Here is a 17,410-nt window from a genome sequence, read left to right as displayed (position 1 = left end):
TGTGTGTATTTTGGTGCATGGTGGCAGTGAGCAGGTGTAACCTCTCGCCCTGGACTCTATGGGCTGTAGAAAATAAGGTTTCTTCTATTCAGTGGTTATGATGTTAGACCTGCCTATATTACTTGGAACCAGTTCATAGCTATGTAACATTTTATTTTATCAGTAGCTGAGGCTGAAAGGCATAAAGTACAGCAAAATTTTAGGTAAATCAGAACACAGCTTTATGTTCCATCACATCTAAGTTATTTATTAGTGAAATATATGACTTTTTCAGAACTTCAAAGCATGGTCTCAAATGCACATAGTGTTTTAATACAGATGGTCTCAAATGCACATAATATTTTAATACAAAAATAACATGAAAATCATTGTTACACTAATTAGAATTTTTAATTAAAAAAAACTTTTATGTTTGAATTGCTTAATAAAAGAAGGTTGATATGCACTTATATTTAAAGTAGTTTCAACAGGCAAACATTCTCCAGCCCAGAGCACAGCTGAAGGTCTCATGCTGGGTCAGCTGACTATTTTGGTTCAACCAACCTTGATATTTAGGCATTCAGTATCTACTTAGAAAACCCTATTGTCCCAAGGATACCACAAATGTGGTTTCCCTGAAGATTTCAGAGTTGAAGGGAGTATTTATATGACCTACTGCATATTTCCAATGGGAGGAAAAACCCACCTCCCACGGTCAATGGCATTTCTTACAACCTTTCACTAGGCCTTTCATCACCAAGATATTCTCCCATTCTGTCGGTTTCCTACCATCTGAAGCCTTTTGAACTAAGCAAGTCTCCATCTTATAAAAAAAATTTCTTTTTTTTCTCATATATATATATATATATTTTTTTTTTTTTTTTTTTTTGCAGTTTTGGCCAGGGCTGGGTTTGAACCCACCACCTCTGGCATATGGGACCAGCGCCCTACTCCTTTGAGCCACAGGCGCCGCCCTAAAAAAAACTTCTTAATTGTGGCTAAAAAGGTGAAAATTGTGTCTGTGTGGGACCAACCTCTATGGGATCTAAATGACTCCAAGGATGGAAAACTATACAAAAGTGGACCTCAGTATTACATGCGAAGGATCCGGCTGGTTTATATAAACACAAGCCCATGGCATCACTCCACCATGATGATAAGGGAATGTTACAGTGCAAACTGCCCTCAGGAGATCAACTGGGAAATAACCCCATCACCAATCCCCTGGACCTACCCTGCAATCTGGTCCCTTTCCCAGAACTCTCTGGATTTTCCCATGATCCAGCAACTCAGATGTTAATACATGGCACAGCAGGGTTCTCCCATAACCTTGATCTAGGGCTATTGTCAGTGTCTTAATCTATGCATAGGACATATCACCAGTTAAATATTTGGAATACTGATTTGGTGGAGGAGTTTCAGCTCCCTTTCAGCAGTAACCCTATGGGCATTATATCTCTATTCCTCATTCCCTGGCTCAGCTGAAGATGCTGAAAGTCTAACGGTTCCAGAGTCCAAATCCCTCTGAGTCTTCATTTAGTGGCTACATTTTTTCATTCAGCTCCTGAAGGACTGCCAGGATATGCAAAGCCTTAGAATCAGCTTTGTTCTTGGAAAGCTTCATTTTGGCAATTTTTTGGAGTTTGTTTTTTATCTTTTCTTTCTCTTTTGATTGCTGGTTTATTTTTACACCTTCTATAAAGTGGTGGATGGCCTTGTCTTCACACCTCAGTTGATACAGCTGAAAGTTGCCATACTGCAAATGGAGAACTTGTTTCGCAACAGGAGTAAGCTCTTTGCTGAATTCTTTCTGGAAGTAATACTCTGCCTCTTCATACTGATCTGCTATAGCGTGGAGGCTGGCAAGAAAGGAACAGACATGAAAGAGATTTTCGTTGGTCTCATCAGCTATTTTCAAATGAGCCACAGCTTGTCCTACTAGTTCCAGCAACTTTTCTCTTTTCCCACACATTTTGTACTCTCTTTCTTTTATTATTTCAAGGACTTTTGCCCTATAGCAGCACCCAATGTGGCAATGCAGATAGGCATTGCCTGGCATGTATTCTAAAGCCTCTCTGAGCAGTTCGATTGCTCTGTCTGGGTCATTTTTTCTTCGATAAAGCTTTGCTGCACTGCGAAGTACATCTGTTGCCCTTGGGGCTTTTGCCAAGGCTTCTTCAACTAACCTCTCTCCTTCATCTTCTTCATTCATCTGGTGAAGTTTCAGAGCCAGCAGGACTTTGACATACTGGTTATCAGGATTCAGCTGAATGGCTTGCCTTAGAGGGTCAATGGAGTTCTGAGAGGGCGGCCGGTTATCTAGACGGAAGTTCACGATTGCCAGTCCAGAGGTGAATTCTGGGTTCTTTGGGTTCTTTTCCAGAGCCTTCTCGAAACACATCTTTGCCCTTTCGTTTTGCTTTCCTCCACACTTTAGCCGTGTCCACCCTTCGTCACAGTCAAGCTCAGGACTCTCAATTCTATAGGGACTGGAAAACTTTTCACAGACACGCTTCACCTTCTCTACATACATCTGAGCTTCTGAGAGTCGGTCCATGTGATAGTAGACCCAGGCATAGTTTCCCCAGGTCACCAGGCTTCTGATTTCTGCCTGGCCAGCGTGCTCTCGCTGGATGAAGTCTTCAGCTCGCCATAAGCATTCCAGGGCTGCTTCGTTCTGGCCTCTGCAGTGCTTTACGTAGGCCTGTATGTTGCACAATGTCGCTTTGAATTCACTGTTCTGAAACTCAGTCCGGTGAAACACTTTGTCCTCAAAATCATCCAGGGAGTTTTCTCCCTCTAACATGTTCCAGGTGAAATGGCATTTCAGTTGCTGTAGGCTGCTTTCTAAGAAATTCTTAGTGATCTCACTGTGGAGAAAATGAGAAAGATGGACACTTTGAGATACAGATTTATCTGTCAAGGAATGGGAGCATGGCAAATAAAATTCTCTCCCTCCTAAAGAGTGTTAATACTAATCAAAGAACAAACTCTCCTGTTTTTCCTTTTTATATTTTAGCATATGTGTTAATTCCTCCATGAGGAAATGGGAATTTGGGGACCACAGGCAGCAGAAGTGTTAGGGTGAGGACAGGTCACTCTTTTGAATCTGTAGCTATGTTTCCATGAACGAAGCAGTTTTTGTTAGGCAGCTCTGCCCTCTGCTTTTGAAGGTTTCTGTAGGGACCGCCAAATCTGTGGGAACTAATGGGGGTAAATCAGTCCCTATGATGACAAGTTTTGGAAAACAGAAAAAAATTACAAGGTAGCCCAGTGATGATTCATGCAGGAGAATAGCTCTCAAATCCACCTCTCTGATACTATGCCTGAGGGATATTTACGTTTTAGAGAAGTGAGGAGGTCTAAGGTATGGAGTGATTGGCAGTGGGGATAAGTAATTAGTGATGTCCAGGCATAGTCTGGGTTCACGGCACTTCATATGTTCAGAAAATGCTGGCATTAGCATGATCTGAGGATGAAGTTTATGGCCCTCTGATATCAAAAGGCCACCTCTCAGGCCATTTGCATGTCCCCACTTAAAGGGTCAGTGGCCTCTAGTGGTTTGAACTGAATAGGAGCTGCCCCTGGGCTCCTGAAAAACAACTGAAGCCATTGTCACCATGGTGACATGTCAGAAATGTTATCTATAAGGAAGTGGGTTAAGGTTAAGTTCAGCATTCGGCAGTACAGTTTTTAGCTACATGGGTCAAAAAAAAAAAATATATATATATATATATATACACACATAAAACAAAAAGCAAGTGACCAAAAGCAAGCAGGGTGCATTAAACTTGGCAGACCTGAGCAGACCCTTGGTTTCAATTTTCCCTCCTATTTTTTGTTTATTCTTCTTGGGGTAGAGTTGAGTCTCCATTTGTTCTAAGAAATAGAGATGAGCAGGAACTGATTTAAAGTTCCTGGAGTGCCTCATAGGGGAGGATGGTAGTAACCCCAAGAGTGTTAGAACAGGGAGTTAGGAAGCTCAGGAGGCCTCAGACCCTACATTTTCTCAATGTGCGTCTGGGTCACTCTGCCACCTTTATTACAGAACACGGCAAGTTATGCAGAATATGGCCACCATCAACTGCAGTGCGTACAGCACTCTTCCTAACACACGGGGACTCTCTCCAGCTCCTTCTTCCTGCTCAGTTCTGTTTTCAGTTGGTCCCAATCAAAATGCAGGGCAGGGCAGGGGAATAGTATAAAAGTGAAGGAGACCAAGAGGGTAGAAAGAGGGGGAATGTTGCTGACCATCAAGACCAGTGATTTTTAACTGATGTGGTGTGAGAGGATCTTAGCTGCTGCAGAAATTTTTTAAGATCATTAGTTTATTTTCTAAATAAGTTCAAAGCACAGTAAGTATATCCTTTTTTAAACTTTTTTTGCATCAACATAACTGAAGTGTACCACAGAAGTTTAACTATAGGTTCAAGGGTGCCGTGAGACAAAAAGGTTGAAAAACGCTGGTCACATGTACATTTCAAGATTGATCCTTGCCACATTGCATGGCTCTCCGGCCGTCTATTGGTTGTAAAAGGATCCACAATTATTTCAAAATACAGTTCCTGATAAGAGGGCTGATTTATCAATACCTTGAAAAAATATTGAAAAAAAGGAATATTACAGGGATTCTAATATGTAGACAAGGTTGAGAAACAAGTTTTGGGCATGGACTACTACTCATCTCCAAAGTTACTCAAATGTAGAGAATCTGCTTTAATATAGCCAGGTCTATTCTTTCCTAATCTAAAAAATATAAACTTGAGAGTCTGGCAGCTTCAAGGATCTGAAAAGAAACATCTATTATCTATTCTCTGTGAGGGCTGATACCAGAAGTTTTCCTGTACATAACAAAGCCACTTTGCTGGCTACTCAAGCCTCTTCTTCCCAAAACCTGTTTGTCTGCTTTAAAGCTCCCATTCTTTAAAAACCTCTGTGCCTGAGAGAGGGAAGGAGCAAGGGGCTGGGAGTTTGGTGTGTGCCACACCTTTTGGGGACAAGACATGATTGTAAGAGGGACTTTACCTAACAAATGCAATCAATGTAACCTGGTTTCCTGTACCCTCAATGAATCCCCAAAAATAAATTAAGAAACAAACAAACAAACAAAAAACCAAAACCTCTGTACCTCATTGAAGAAATGAGTCTTCATTTTCTTTCTTTTTTTTTTTTTTTGAGTCTTCATTTTCTGAGTGTCCTGGGTTATACGTATTAAAATAAATTGTATAGCTTTTCTCTTATTAATCTGCTTTATTGTGAGTTGATTTTTCAGTAAACTTTCTGAGGGCCAAGGGGAAGTTTTCCCGTCACCCCAACACCTGCTTCCTGGGCTCAGACCTGCAATAAGATACTTAGTATGCTCCCAATGCTTATAGAAGTTCCTACAGTTTACACAGTTCTTTACACATCCTGCTTTTTGTCAGGATGAAAGCCATGAGGACACTATGTGCCAGGCTCAAAACTAATGCTGCCATTGTTACCAGACAAGATGATCCGGCCACCTGTCCCTGTCAGACAGTATGCAAAGACAGGGATTGGTCCACCAAACTTTGTCAGAAGGCCAGCAATTCTGGAGAACAGTGAGAGTCGCCTCTCCAAGACAGTTCTGTTGCTCCATTTCCAAAATCACAGTTTTATACATAAAAGCTAAAATCAAGAACCATACTCACCCTTACTTAAACACCAGTAACTTATCTTCAACACCAGTAACTTATCTTCAACAATAGTAATAACTATTATGTAACCCATGACCCACAATAAACAATAATCAATAAAACCCAAGATCCATATAAAACATTCTAATTCAAAAGTTGATCTCCTAAATCAGTTGCCCTCAACTACTCGAGATATACACTTTTAGGTTAAAGCCTAATTTACAAAACAACAAGAATGGAAGACATGAGGTGAAGGTCCTGTGGGGCCTAAACCAGCCAGACCAGCTGTGTCATCTCAGCCCCAGCCTGACTGGCCCCATGGTAGTCTCACTGTATGTGCTCTCACCACCACAGTTTCTTAGAGCAGTGTCAGAATTATTGATAAGCCTGTCCAAAATGGGTATCTTCAGACTCAAAACCAGAAGCACTAACAAAATTGCCTTTTACACAAAGGGGTACAAAGTGAGATCTGAGGTAGGAGCCCCCCAAACGCTGAAGGAACAGGCTTAGTTAAAAATAATGATAGTCACTGTCCCCATGTTTGCTTCTGTATAATTGCTACTCTGGAATCACACAGCTTGTGGTCATAGAGATTCTTAAGTTTCCTTGCATATAACATCATCTTTTCAAAACCTAAAGGTAGTTTTTGAGATATCTTCCAGGCCCCGCCTTCCAGTGGCTTGGTTGATCCACCCAGACCAGTGGCCCATGCCAAGAAATTGACTACTGGAATTGTGACCCCAGGAACTGAAGCAACACAAAAAGATGATCTCTGAACCCCTACAATGTTTCCCCAGACCTAACTGATTAGCAAATTTAATCACCCAATCGTTTACCTGACAAATTATCCTTAAAAGCCCTATCTCTCCTCATTCTTGGGGAGATGATTGAGACTTCCTCCCCATTAAGTCCTCTTCAGAATTAAACTTTTTCTCGTTGCAACCCTGACTGTCTCAGCATATTGGCTCTTCTCTGCGGTGGGCAACATAACCAGGTTGGGTGACAACACCAAGTCAGGATCTCTGGAGAGTCTTGCCCAGGAATTTGTCTGCAACAAGTTCTCCAGGTGATTCTTATGCAAGCTCAAGTTTGAGAACCACTGTCTTAGAGCACAGAGGTAAAGCCCAGTGAAAGTCCTAATAGCTAAAAAAAAAAAAGAAAAAAAAAAGAAAAAAAAGAAAAAACCCTGAAGACAAACTGATGCATCTGTATGGTTACAGGAATGATTCTAAGACCATGCTAAAATTCCAAGAAAGAAGAATAAGGGTTCTAAAGATTCTGGGTTACTATGGAAACAGAAATCTATAAATATTAAAAAAAATTTTTTTCTATCAGGAAGACATATAGAATAGCAGGGTAAATATTTCAAGAAGAGCGATCAGGAGCCCTGTAGAAGAAAGGCAGTATGTCTTCTAGGGAAGTAAACATGGCTAGAATCGCTGGATTCCAGAACTCCCAGGACTGAGGCTTAGGCAACCAGGTCCGGTCACTTCACCCATAACCTAGACAGAATAGAAAGCTCCCTTCCTCCACAATGAGCTAACCCTTCTTCTCTGTCAAATCTCATGTTTCTGGGATATGAGAGGATGTTAGAGGTGAGGACTATGCCCCCCCCCAAGCATCTCCAATTCATACTTCAGATATGAGGACTCTAGCCAATCAGAAGAATTGTGGGGTGAAAATATTTCTTTTAGTTTACCAACCCTCATGCAAAATCTGAGATGAATGACAACATTAAAAATAAAATTCACTTTAGCAGGAAATGGGGTTGCTATTCCAAGTATATCTTTTATAATATCTGCTGAAAAAGAAATGTTTTGTTAAATTATATTTTTATTAAAAGGCTCCCAACTTAAACCTTTTGAATAAGAAAGAGCAGAGGGACAGTGTACAAGAGAAATTCCCTCAGACCCGTCTTTAAATGAAGCACCTGCCTGAGGGAACATCTCTCTCTCCTGCCTTCCCTCTCTGATCTCAACCCAGCTCCCCCGGGGAGCAGCTCTGGAGATGCTCTTGGGAAGTCTGACAGTGTGAAGCACAGACAATGCCTTAGGAGGAAATAAACCAGCATTGTTAAGACAGATTTATAGCACACACAGAGAGAAGTTCAGTAAGCTGCAAACGGGCACTAAAATAAAACTGGCCTTTCTTGGGAGGATGCCTGGTTAGGGTTTGCATTCGACAATAAGATTGACTAGACATTCAGCACGATCAGGGAATAAAGAAGAATCTTGAATCTTTACCTCATGTTTGCCGTGCAATTCTCAGCTGCTCTGAAGAGCCCGGTTCAGGCTGCCTGTCTTCAGAAATCTTCCTCCTCTGCTCCGGGTAAATGCTAAGGAGACTTAACAAGCAGCTTCTGGTTTCCTTTTTATTTGTTTCCCTGTAGCTGACGTTACAAAAGGGAAAGTGAAACTGGAAGTGAAATTACCTAACTTCTGTTTCATTTTCTGCTGTAATACCTGCACATTGCTTGGCAGGCATTCCAGTAGCAGTTGTGAAATGCATCTATCCCGGATGAAAAGCACGGGCTCTGATGTCACTCTAGATTTGAAATCAGCTTTTATTTGTATGGTGTGAAACTCTAGGCAGTGGTTCTCAACCTTCCTAATGCTGCAATGTATTTTCATTGTTAAAAAGGGGTTGCGACCCACAGGTTGAGAACAACTGCCCTAGAGGAAATTACTTGATATCTTTGCTATAGTTTCTTCTACTATGAATTAGGAATAATACAGGGAGGATAAAATGAGAGAATACATGGAAAGCCCTTATTATAATGCCTGACACCTCATAAATAAATGTTAGTTTCTATGATAATACTTCTTATTATTTTTTTTGAGACAGAGTCTCACTCTTTCACCCTGGGTGGTGTGCCATGGGGTCATCATAGCTCACAGTAACCTCAAACTCTTGGGCTCATGAGATCCTCTTGTTTCATCCTCCTGAGTAGCTGGAAATACAGGCACCCACCACAATGGAGGTTTTTCTATTTTTAGTAGAAATGGGGGTCTCACTCTTGCTTAGGCTGGTCAGGAACTCCTGAGCTCAAGCAATACACCTGCCTTACCCTCCCAGAGTGTGGGGATTACAGGGGTGAGCCACCATGTCCAGCTCTATGATAATTAATAATTTAACCAAAGAGATCAGAAGAAAAGCTTGTGCTTTTGCCTTTCCCACACCTTTGTCTCTTCTAATAATCCATGATCCACATTATTAATGACCAAAACCAGACAGTTTCCAACACCTCTCCATGTTCTTGGCTTTCCCAAACCCCACAACATTTTCCTCTCTTTTATTGATATATAATAATTTACATATATATGGGGTACATATGAGAATTTGAAAAAATGTGTAATGATTAATTCAAGGTAATTGGGGCACCCATCGCCTGAAATGTTTATCATTTGTACGTGTTGGTTTCATTTTAAGTCCTCTCTTCTGATTACTTTAAAACATACATAATATTGTTGCTAAACATACTCTAGTCTGCTGTCAAACATTAGCACTGACCTCTTCTACCTAACGGTATGTTTGTACCCTAACAAAGTTCTTTTCCTCCCCACTACCCCTTGCTCACTATATTCCGTCTCTAGTATTTATTTTTCTTTTCTGTCTGTCCATGAGATAAAGCTTTTTGCTCCCACATATGAATGAGAACATTGGGTATTTGTCTTTTTGTTCCTGGCTATTTCACCTAATATAATGACCTCTAATTCTATGCTGCAAATGACATGGTTTCATTCTTTGCTAATGGCCAAATAGTATTCTATTGTGTATGTATACCATATTTTCTTTGTTCATTTGTCTGTTGACTTAGGTTGATTCCCTATCTGTCTTTGCTATTGTGAACAGTGCTACGATGAACACATGAGTACAAGTATCCCTTTGACAGACTAATTTCCTATTCTTTGAAAAAAAAATGTATATATATATCCAGTATTGGGAGCACCAGGTCCTATGGTAATTTTATTGTTAGTTTTTTGGGAGCTTTTCATATTGTTTTACATATTGGCTGTACTAATTTATACTCCTTCTAACTGTATAAGAATTCTGTTTTTTTTTTTTTGTCTTTTTAAATAATAGCCATTGTAACTAGAGTAAGATGATGTCTCCTTGTGGTTTTAGTTTGTATTTCCCAAATGTTAGTGATGTTGGGCATTTTTTCATATACCTGTTGGCCATTGGTATGTCTTCTTTTGAGAAATGTTTACTTATGTCTTTTGCCCATTTTTAATGTGATTATTATTATTATTTTACTGTTGAAATGTTCGAGTTCCTTGTATTAGTCCGTTGACAGATGAGTAATTTACAAATATTTTCTCCAGTCAGGAGGTTGTCTCAGCCAGGCAAAGTGGCTCATACCTGTAATCCTAGCATGCTGGGAGGCCAAAGTAGGTATATTGCTTGAGCTCAGGAGTTCAAGACCAGCCTGAGTAAGAGTGATACTCCATCTCTACTAAAAAAAAAAATAATAATAATAAAATAAAATAAAAGCTAGGTGTTGTGGTGAGCACCTGTAGTCTCAGCTACTTGGGAGGCTGGGACAAGAGGATTGCCTGAAGACAAGAGTTGGAGTTTGCTGTGAGCTATGATGCCATAGTACTCTACCCAGGGTGACAGAGTGAGACTCTGTCTCAAAAAAAAAAAAAAAAAAAGAGGTTGTCTCTTCATTCCTTTCATTGTTTCTTTTGCTGTAGTCCCATTTGTCTATTTTTGTTTTCACTGCCTATGCTTTTGAGATCTTAGTCATAAAATATTTGCCTACACCAACATCCTGGAGAGTTTTTCCTATATCTTTTTCTAGTAGTTTTATAGTTTCAGGCCTTACATTTAAGTCTTTAATCCATCTTGAGTTGACTTTCACATATAATGAGCATTAGGAGTCTAGTTTCATTCTTCTGCTTATGGTTGTCCAGTTTTCTCTGCCCCATTTGTTGTAAGGTGTATACTTTCTCCAATGTATGTTGTTGACAGTTTTATTGAAAATTGGTTGGCTGTAAATATGTGGATTTATCTTTTTTGGGTTCTGTATTCCATTGGTTTATGTGTCTATTTTTATACCAATACCATGCAGTATAGGTCCCTGCAACCTTGTAATATATTGTATTTTGAAGTCAGGTAGTATGATGCCTCCAGCTTTGTTTTTTTTTTTTTTTTTTTGGTCAGGATTACTTTGGCTATTTAGCAGCTTTTTTTGTTCAATACAAATTTTGGGATTATTTTTTCTATTTCTGTGTAAAATGGCATTGGCATTTTGATAGAGATTGCACTGAATTTGTAGATTGCTCTGGGCAGTATGATAATTTTAAAGGTATTCATTCTTCCAATCTAGGAGTATGGGAAGTCTTTTCATTTGTTTGTGTCCTCCTTAATTTCTTTCATCAATATTTTGTAGTTTCTCTACTAGGGATCTTTCACCTGCTTTGTTAAATGTATTCCTAAGGTGTTTTTTTTTTTTTTTTTTTTTTAAATAGATTCTCGCTCTGGCCCCCTGAGTAGAGTGCCATGGTGTTATGGCTCACAGCAGACTCAAGTCTTGGGCTCAATTGATCATCTTGCCTCAGTTTTTCTATTTTTAGTAGAGACAGTGTCTCACCCTTACTCTGGCTGGTCTTGAACTCCTGAGCTCAAGCAATCCACCCATCTTGGCCTCCCAGAGTGCTAGTATTATAGGCATGAGCCACCATGCCCGTCCTTATTCCTAGATATTTTATTTTCTTGTAGCTATTATAAATGGGATTGCCATCTTGCTTTCTTTTTCAGCTATTTCATTGTCAATGTATGGAAATGCTACTGTTTTTTTTGTGTGTTGATTTTGTATCCTGCAACTTTACTGAATTTGTTTAACAATTCTAGGAATTTGCTGGTACAGTCCTTTGATTTTTCCAGATATAATAAGATCATGTCGTCTTCAAAAAGGAACTATTTTACTTTTCTCTTTTCTAATTTATAAGCCTTTTATTTTTTCCCCCTGATTTCTTGGGCTACGACTTTCAGTTCTAACAAGACATTTTATTTTATTTATTTATTTATTAAATCATAACTGTATACATTGATATGATCATGGGGCATCATACACTCGCTTCATAGACCATTTGACACATTTTCATCACAATGGTTAACATAGCTTTCCTGGCATTATCTCAGTTACTGTGCCAAAACATTTACATTCTACATTTACCAAGTTTCGCAAATACCCCTGTCAGATGCACCACAGGTATGATCCCACCGATCCTCCTCCCTCTACCCTCCACCCCCTTCCCTCCCCTCCCTTTCCCACTTCCCCCTATTGTTAGGTTGTAACTGGGTTATAGCTTTCATGTGAGAGCCCCAAATTAGTTTCATAGTAGGGCTGAGTACATTGGGTACTTTTTCTTCCATTCTTGAGATACTTTACTAAGAAGAATATGTTCCAGCTCCATCCATGTAAACATGAAAGAGGCAAAGTCTCCATCTTTCTTTAAGGCTGCATAATATTCCATGGTGTACATAAACCACAATTTATTAATCCATTGCAAATAACAAGACATTTTAAATCTCTACATGTCACCATGGTATTAGGCACCCGCAGATCACAATGTGTAGCCACAGTGGTTTGTGATGATAATGAAGTGTTTTCCTAATTCATACCCTTAATCACAAAAGAGTCATAATGAATATAAACCCAAGGGGAGAAAAGATAATACCACCAGATGCCTTTGAGGTTAGGAAATTAGATAGATAACAAGTGAAGCATGTTCCCCAGCCAAAATGCTGAGGTAAGTTATTCAGTCTTCAAGTAAGTTATTTACTGTGAAATTTTCTGCCTAGGGCAGGAGAGAAGTAAAGTCTGTGCTTTCTAAAAATCCACTACCCTTTAATTAGGATGCACAGCTAAGCCTATCTCAGTTGGAAACCTTTACTTTTAAGTCTTACCCAAAAGGTTCAAGGTATAGTTCTATTTTTAAGTTCTATTATATACTTATAGCAATGTATGGTAGGTGTTTAAAAAAGGCCAAAGTAGGTAAATAGGAATACTGTGGGTTTGTTTGATTTCTTTTTTTGAATTTGCATTCATGAAAACTATTAGATAGAAATTTTAAATCTCATGAAAAAAGGTTACGGCTGGGGAGAAGCATAGAGAAATCTTCTCGCCATGGTCACTGTGTTTTGAAACACCTCCACGTGCCAATTTACACTACAGAAGTCTGTGTGGCCAGTCCCTGTGCATCAGCTGACCTAGGAGCTGGGTTAGTGTGAGGATGTGGAATGTGATTGAGAAACAGAAACTAAAAAAGAAAACCAACTCTCTCCTGGTGCTATTCCTGCTTTGAGAAAAATGAAACTTATTCAGAGGGATATTGTATTGCCAAAAGAGAAAAAAAGTTTAAGTTAGACCCCAAATATTCCAGAACTGGGAAAAATCAAGATTTGGAAATATACTCTAAAAAGAAGAAACATTGCTTTTTCCGAGAGCTCCTGAACTAGTATAAGCCTAGTTGTTATAATAAAAAAGCTCAGAAACAAATGATACTGTAAATGAGGCTTGCTCACCTAATTGTCCAAAATGGATGTTCCTGGACTACTGGAAGTTCTTTACACAATGATTCAAGGATATAGGTTTCTACCATCCTTTGTATCTACCATCCCCTTGTCTAGAGCCTAGAAATTGAGAGGAAAGACCCACTTCTTAACCATTTTTACCTGGAGGTCACATACATCACTTTCATTCATATTCCACTAAGAGGCGCTAGTTCATGGCCCACCTGGATAGAAGGGGAGGTTGGGAAATGCAGCTCCTGGCTGGGAAGCCCCCTTTCCACTGACAGCTTCATATATACTATGCAAGGGGAGCCCTGAATTCAGAGGATCATGAACTGTTTCCACCACAGTATCCTACTCTAACCTTATTAATTATGTGTATGCGCTTCTTCCCAAACATGGACATAATCAGACCTTCCCTAAGGGAGCCAATCCAGAGTTAAAGCAATCATTGTACCCAGCTAATGGCCAGGGATCTCTGGGTGATGCATTATCCTCCCCAATGGTCTAGATGTGATGCCTTGTGTTCTAACGCAAAACAAACAAACAAACAAACAAACAAACAAAAACCTCAAAGGCTAGATAAGCTTAGATAACTCCTGTGTATCATGATATGTGTATTGTGGCAGGATAACCATAATAAACACTCCCAATTGAAAAAAGGAAACACGGAAGCATCTCAGAGGCAGCCAGTCCTCAGCAATGATAAAATTCTGTTGGGCAGGCACTTTGAAGACTCTCCATCCTGATGGCAGTGGAAGTTTCTCAGTTAGACCTTGATTCTGCCCTCTGATTAGGGCAGACCCTGCCCTCTGCTACTGTGCTCCAAACACTGGCTCTATCCTCTCACAGTGTTTTTCAATCTTTTTTATCGCATGGCACAATTGAGCCTATAACTTCCACAGTACAACAATTGAGCCTTAAACTTCCACAGTACACTTAAATTATGTTGATAAAAAAAAAAAGACTGAAAAAAAGAATATACTTTCTGCATTTTGAACTTCTTTTTAAAATAATTTTATTAATGTTCTTTAAAAATTTTCATGGTGGGGCGGCGCCTATGGCTCAAAGGGGTAGGGCGCCAGCCCCATATGCCGGAGGTGGTGGGTTCAAACCCAGCCCCAGCCAAATAATAAAATAAAATAAAAATTTTCATGGCACACCTAAGATCCTCTGATGGCACACCAGTGTGCCACGGCACACGGGTTGAAAATCACCGCTCCAGGAGTTTCTTTTTGTCGTTTACTTTTTTGTTTTTGTTTTTGTTTTTTGAGGCAGAGTCTTACTCTGTTGCCCTGGCATCATCATAGCTCACAGCGACCTCAAACTCCTGGGTTTGAGCAATCCTCCCGCTTCACCCTCCTCCCGAGTACCTGGGACTTCAGGCATCTGACACAACTTCTGGCTAGTTTTTCTATTTTTAATAGACATGGGTCTTGTTCTTACTCAGGCTCGTCTCAAACTTCTGAACTCAAGGGATCCTCCCACCTCAGCCTCCCAGAGTGCTAGGATTACAGGCATGAGCCACTGTGCTGGTCAGTCACTAACATTCCGATCTAACCATCTTTGTTTTAGATTTTGTTTTACCATGCACTTTTTGTGACTGTGTAATATTAATACATGCTATTGGTACAAAATTCAAAGAGATGTACTGTTGAAAGTAAGTCTTTCTTCCATATCCACTCTACAGGTTACCTCGGAGGGAACATTTCCTTCCCCAAATATCCTGTGAATACTTGTGATATAGTTTTTCTTTCTCCCTCCTATCCTTCCCTCTTTTTTTTCTTTCTTCCTGCCTTTGAAAAATGTTAGTATGCTATGCACACTTATGTGCTGCTAACATTTATATTTAAATAAACCTGGGTAATAGTTTTATATTTTTGCATTTAGAAATGCCTTATTAGTATTAGTATATATTTTATTACTTATTAGTATATATTGTTTGCAACAGATGCATGCTATTCCATGTATAGAAGGTTAAAATTGAATTAATGAGAGTTCTGTAATGAATTCTTTTCAGTCTTTGGAATTCTTTTTAGTTCTTTGTTATAAACAAAGCTTCAGGTAAATCCGTGTATATGTCTTTGCATAGACATATCAGGGAGCTATGAAGACCCCAGCCTGGGTTCAGGCTTTCTCTGGGTGCCCTTAGCAAGCTGCTCCCAGAATTTGAAAGCACTTTGACTCCAATGGCAAAACAATAAAGGAAACCCAGTAGCAGCAGCAGAGCTGGCACAAAAAGAGGAAGTTACACAGTGAGGAAGGACCCCTTGTAGACTTTTTCTCTAGTATTTATTCTCCAATTCATAGCTTTGCTCTATCTACTTTTAATGTTTGTGTATTTCTTTACTCATGTTTATGAATTTTCTTTCACCTAGGTCCTGATCAAGCTGACTCTACATTATTTTTAACTAATTTCTCCTTTAGAAAGTCTCCAACGTATTAAACAGGCATTAATCATGGGATTCTGACCAGCTTCTTTAAAAAGTTCCTATTGGCTGGGCACGGTGGCTCATACCTGTAATCCCAGCACTCTGGGAGGTTGGGGTGATGGATTGCTTGAGCTCAGGAGTTCAAGACCAGCCTGAGCAAGAGCAAGACCCCATTTCTACTAAAAATAGAAAAAAAAAAACCCCAAAAAACTAGCCTTGTGGCTGTGCCTGTTGTCCCAGCTACTTGAGAGGCTGAGGCAAGAGGATCTCTTGAGCCCAAGAGCTGGAGGTTGCTGTGAGTTATGATGTTGCCACAGCACACTACTCAGGACAATAGAGTGAGACTCTGTACCAAAAAATAAAAAAGGGGCTTGGCACCCATAGTTCAAAGGTTAGGGTGCCAGCCACATACACCAAGGTTGGTGGGTTCAGAGCTGGCCCAGGCCTACTAAACAACAATGACAACTGAAACAAAAAAATAGCTGGGTGTTGTGGCAGGTGCCTGTAGTTCCAGCAACTTGGGAGGCTGAGGCAAGAGAATCTCTTAAGTCCAGGAGTTAGAGGTTGCCATGAACTAATGGCGCCATAGCACTCTACCGAGGGCAGTATAGTAAAACTCTGCCTAAAAAAAAAAAATAGAACAGGGCCTGTGTCTCAGTGACTAGGGCACCGGCCCCATATACTGAGGGTGGCAGGTTCAGACCTGGCCCTGGCCAAACTGTAACAAAAAAATAGTCGGGTGCCTGTAGTCCCAGCTACTCAGGAGGCTGAGGCAATAGAATCGCCTAAGCCCAAGAGCTGGAGGTCATTCTGATGCCACGAGAGTTGTGACACCATAGCACTTTACTGAGGGTGACAAAGCAAGACTCTGTCTCTAAAACAAAACAAAAAAAATTAATTAATTAATTTAATTAAATTAAAAAAATAAAAAAAGTTCTACTAATCAATTCCTCTGTGGAGGTAGTAGGAGTTGAGCAGTACCTGAATTTCAAAACTTTCTAACCACTGGGTGGTGCCTGTGGCTCAAAGGAGTAGGGCGCCGGCTCCATATACTGAAGGTGGCAGGTTCACACTGGCCCCAGCCAAAAACTTCAAAAAAAAAAACCAAACAAACAACAACAACAAAAACTTTTTAACCACAGTCTTGGCTACTTTGATTTTTGAATTTGTCCAGAATTGCCTATCTTTCCTACCCTCAGGTCTAAGCTAAGGAACTGTCCATTTCCTCTGCCTCAGCAATTTCTAACTTTTCATTGTCTCAGCAATTGTCTGCTTTTCTTTTCCTTCTTATACTGTTCACTACTTGTCCGTAACAGCAAGTGCAAGTACAGAATAAATATGGGTGGAATTGCCAGGACAAAGATTCATGTACACTCAATGACCATTCATAAATTCCCTCCTTCTCTACAATTCACAATCTTAACAGCAATGCATGACAGAGCCTGTTGATTCACACTCTCATTAGTATACTCCCAGGAAAGGTGCTTTCATTCCTGACCTGAAATAGTCTCATAGGCAGTGTTGGTTTGTACTGCTCTTTACGTGAGTAATACTGACCAGTATTTCATAATGTTTTCCTGACCTTTGCACATTTTTCCATTGGGTTGAATTTACCTTCTTGATTTACAGAAACTCTTTCAACATTAAGAAAGTTAATCCACTACCTAGTAATGTGTTGAAATATGAAGTCTGACAACTAAATTCACAAAGTCATCCTAGAAAAAGTGCTACATGCCTCATTGCTGAATATCACTACATTCATCTCCAAGGTCCTCCCCTTGGGAAGCTCTGCACCAATGCCAGCGTCTAGTCCACCCTCCAAAA

General features: G+C 39.9%; 1 protein-coding gene across 1 annotated transcript; it reads right to left on the bottom strand.

Annotated features, from left to right (window-relative positions):
• Positions 1–231: 231 nt before the first annotated feature.
• On the bottom strand, positions 232–8,022 carry IFIT2 (interferon induced protein with tetratricopeptide repeats 2). The gene is made up of 2 exons (XM_053582569.1): positions 7,877–8,022; positions 232–2,849 (listed from the first exon to the last, which is right to left on the bottom strand). The coding sequence occupies exons 1-2, from the start codon at positions 7,879–7,881 to the stop codon at positions 1,523–1,525; spliced, it is 1,332 nt and encodes a 443-aa protein (XP_053438544.1). The 5' UTR covers positions 7,882–8,022; the 3' UTR covers positions 232–1,522.
• Between the last annotated feature and the right edge of the window lie 9,388 nt (positions 8,023–17,410).

The sequence above is a fragment of the Nycticebus coucang genome, chromosome 3, assembly GCF_027406575.1.
Source record: "Nycticebus coucang isolate mNycCou1 chromosome 3, mNycCou1.pri, whole genome shotgun sequence".
Taxonomy (NCBI): Eukaryota; Metazoa; Chordata; class Mammalia; order Primates; family Lorisidae; genus Nycticebus; species Nycticebus coucang.
This window is presented reverse-complemented; position numbering and strand designations above follow the sequence as displayed.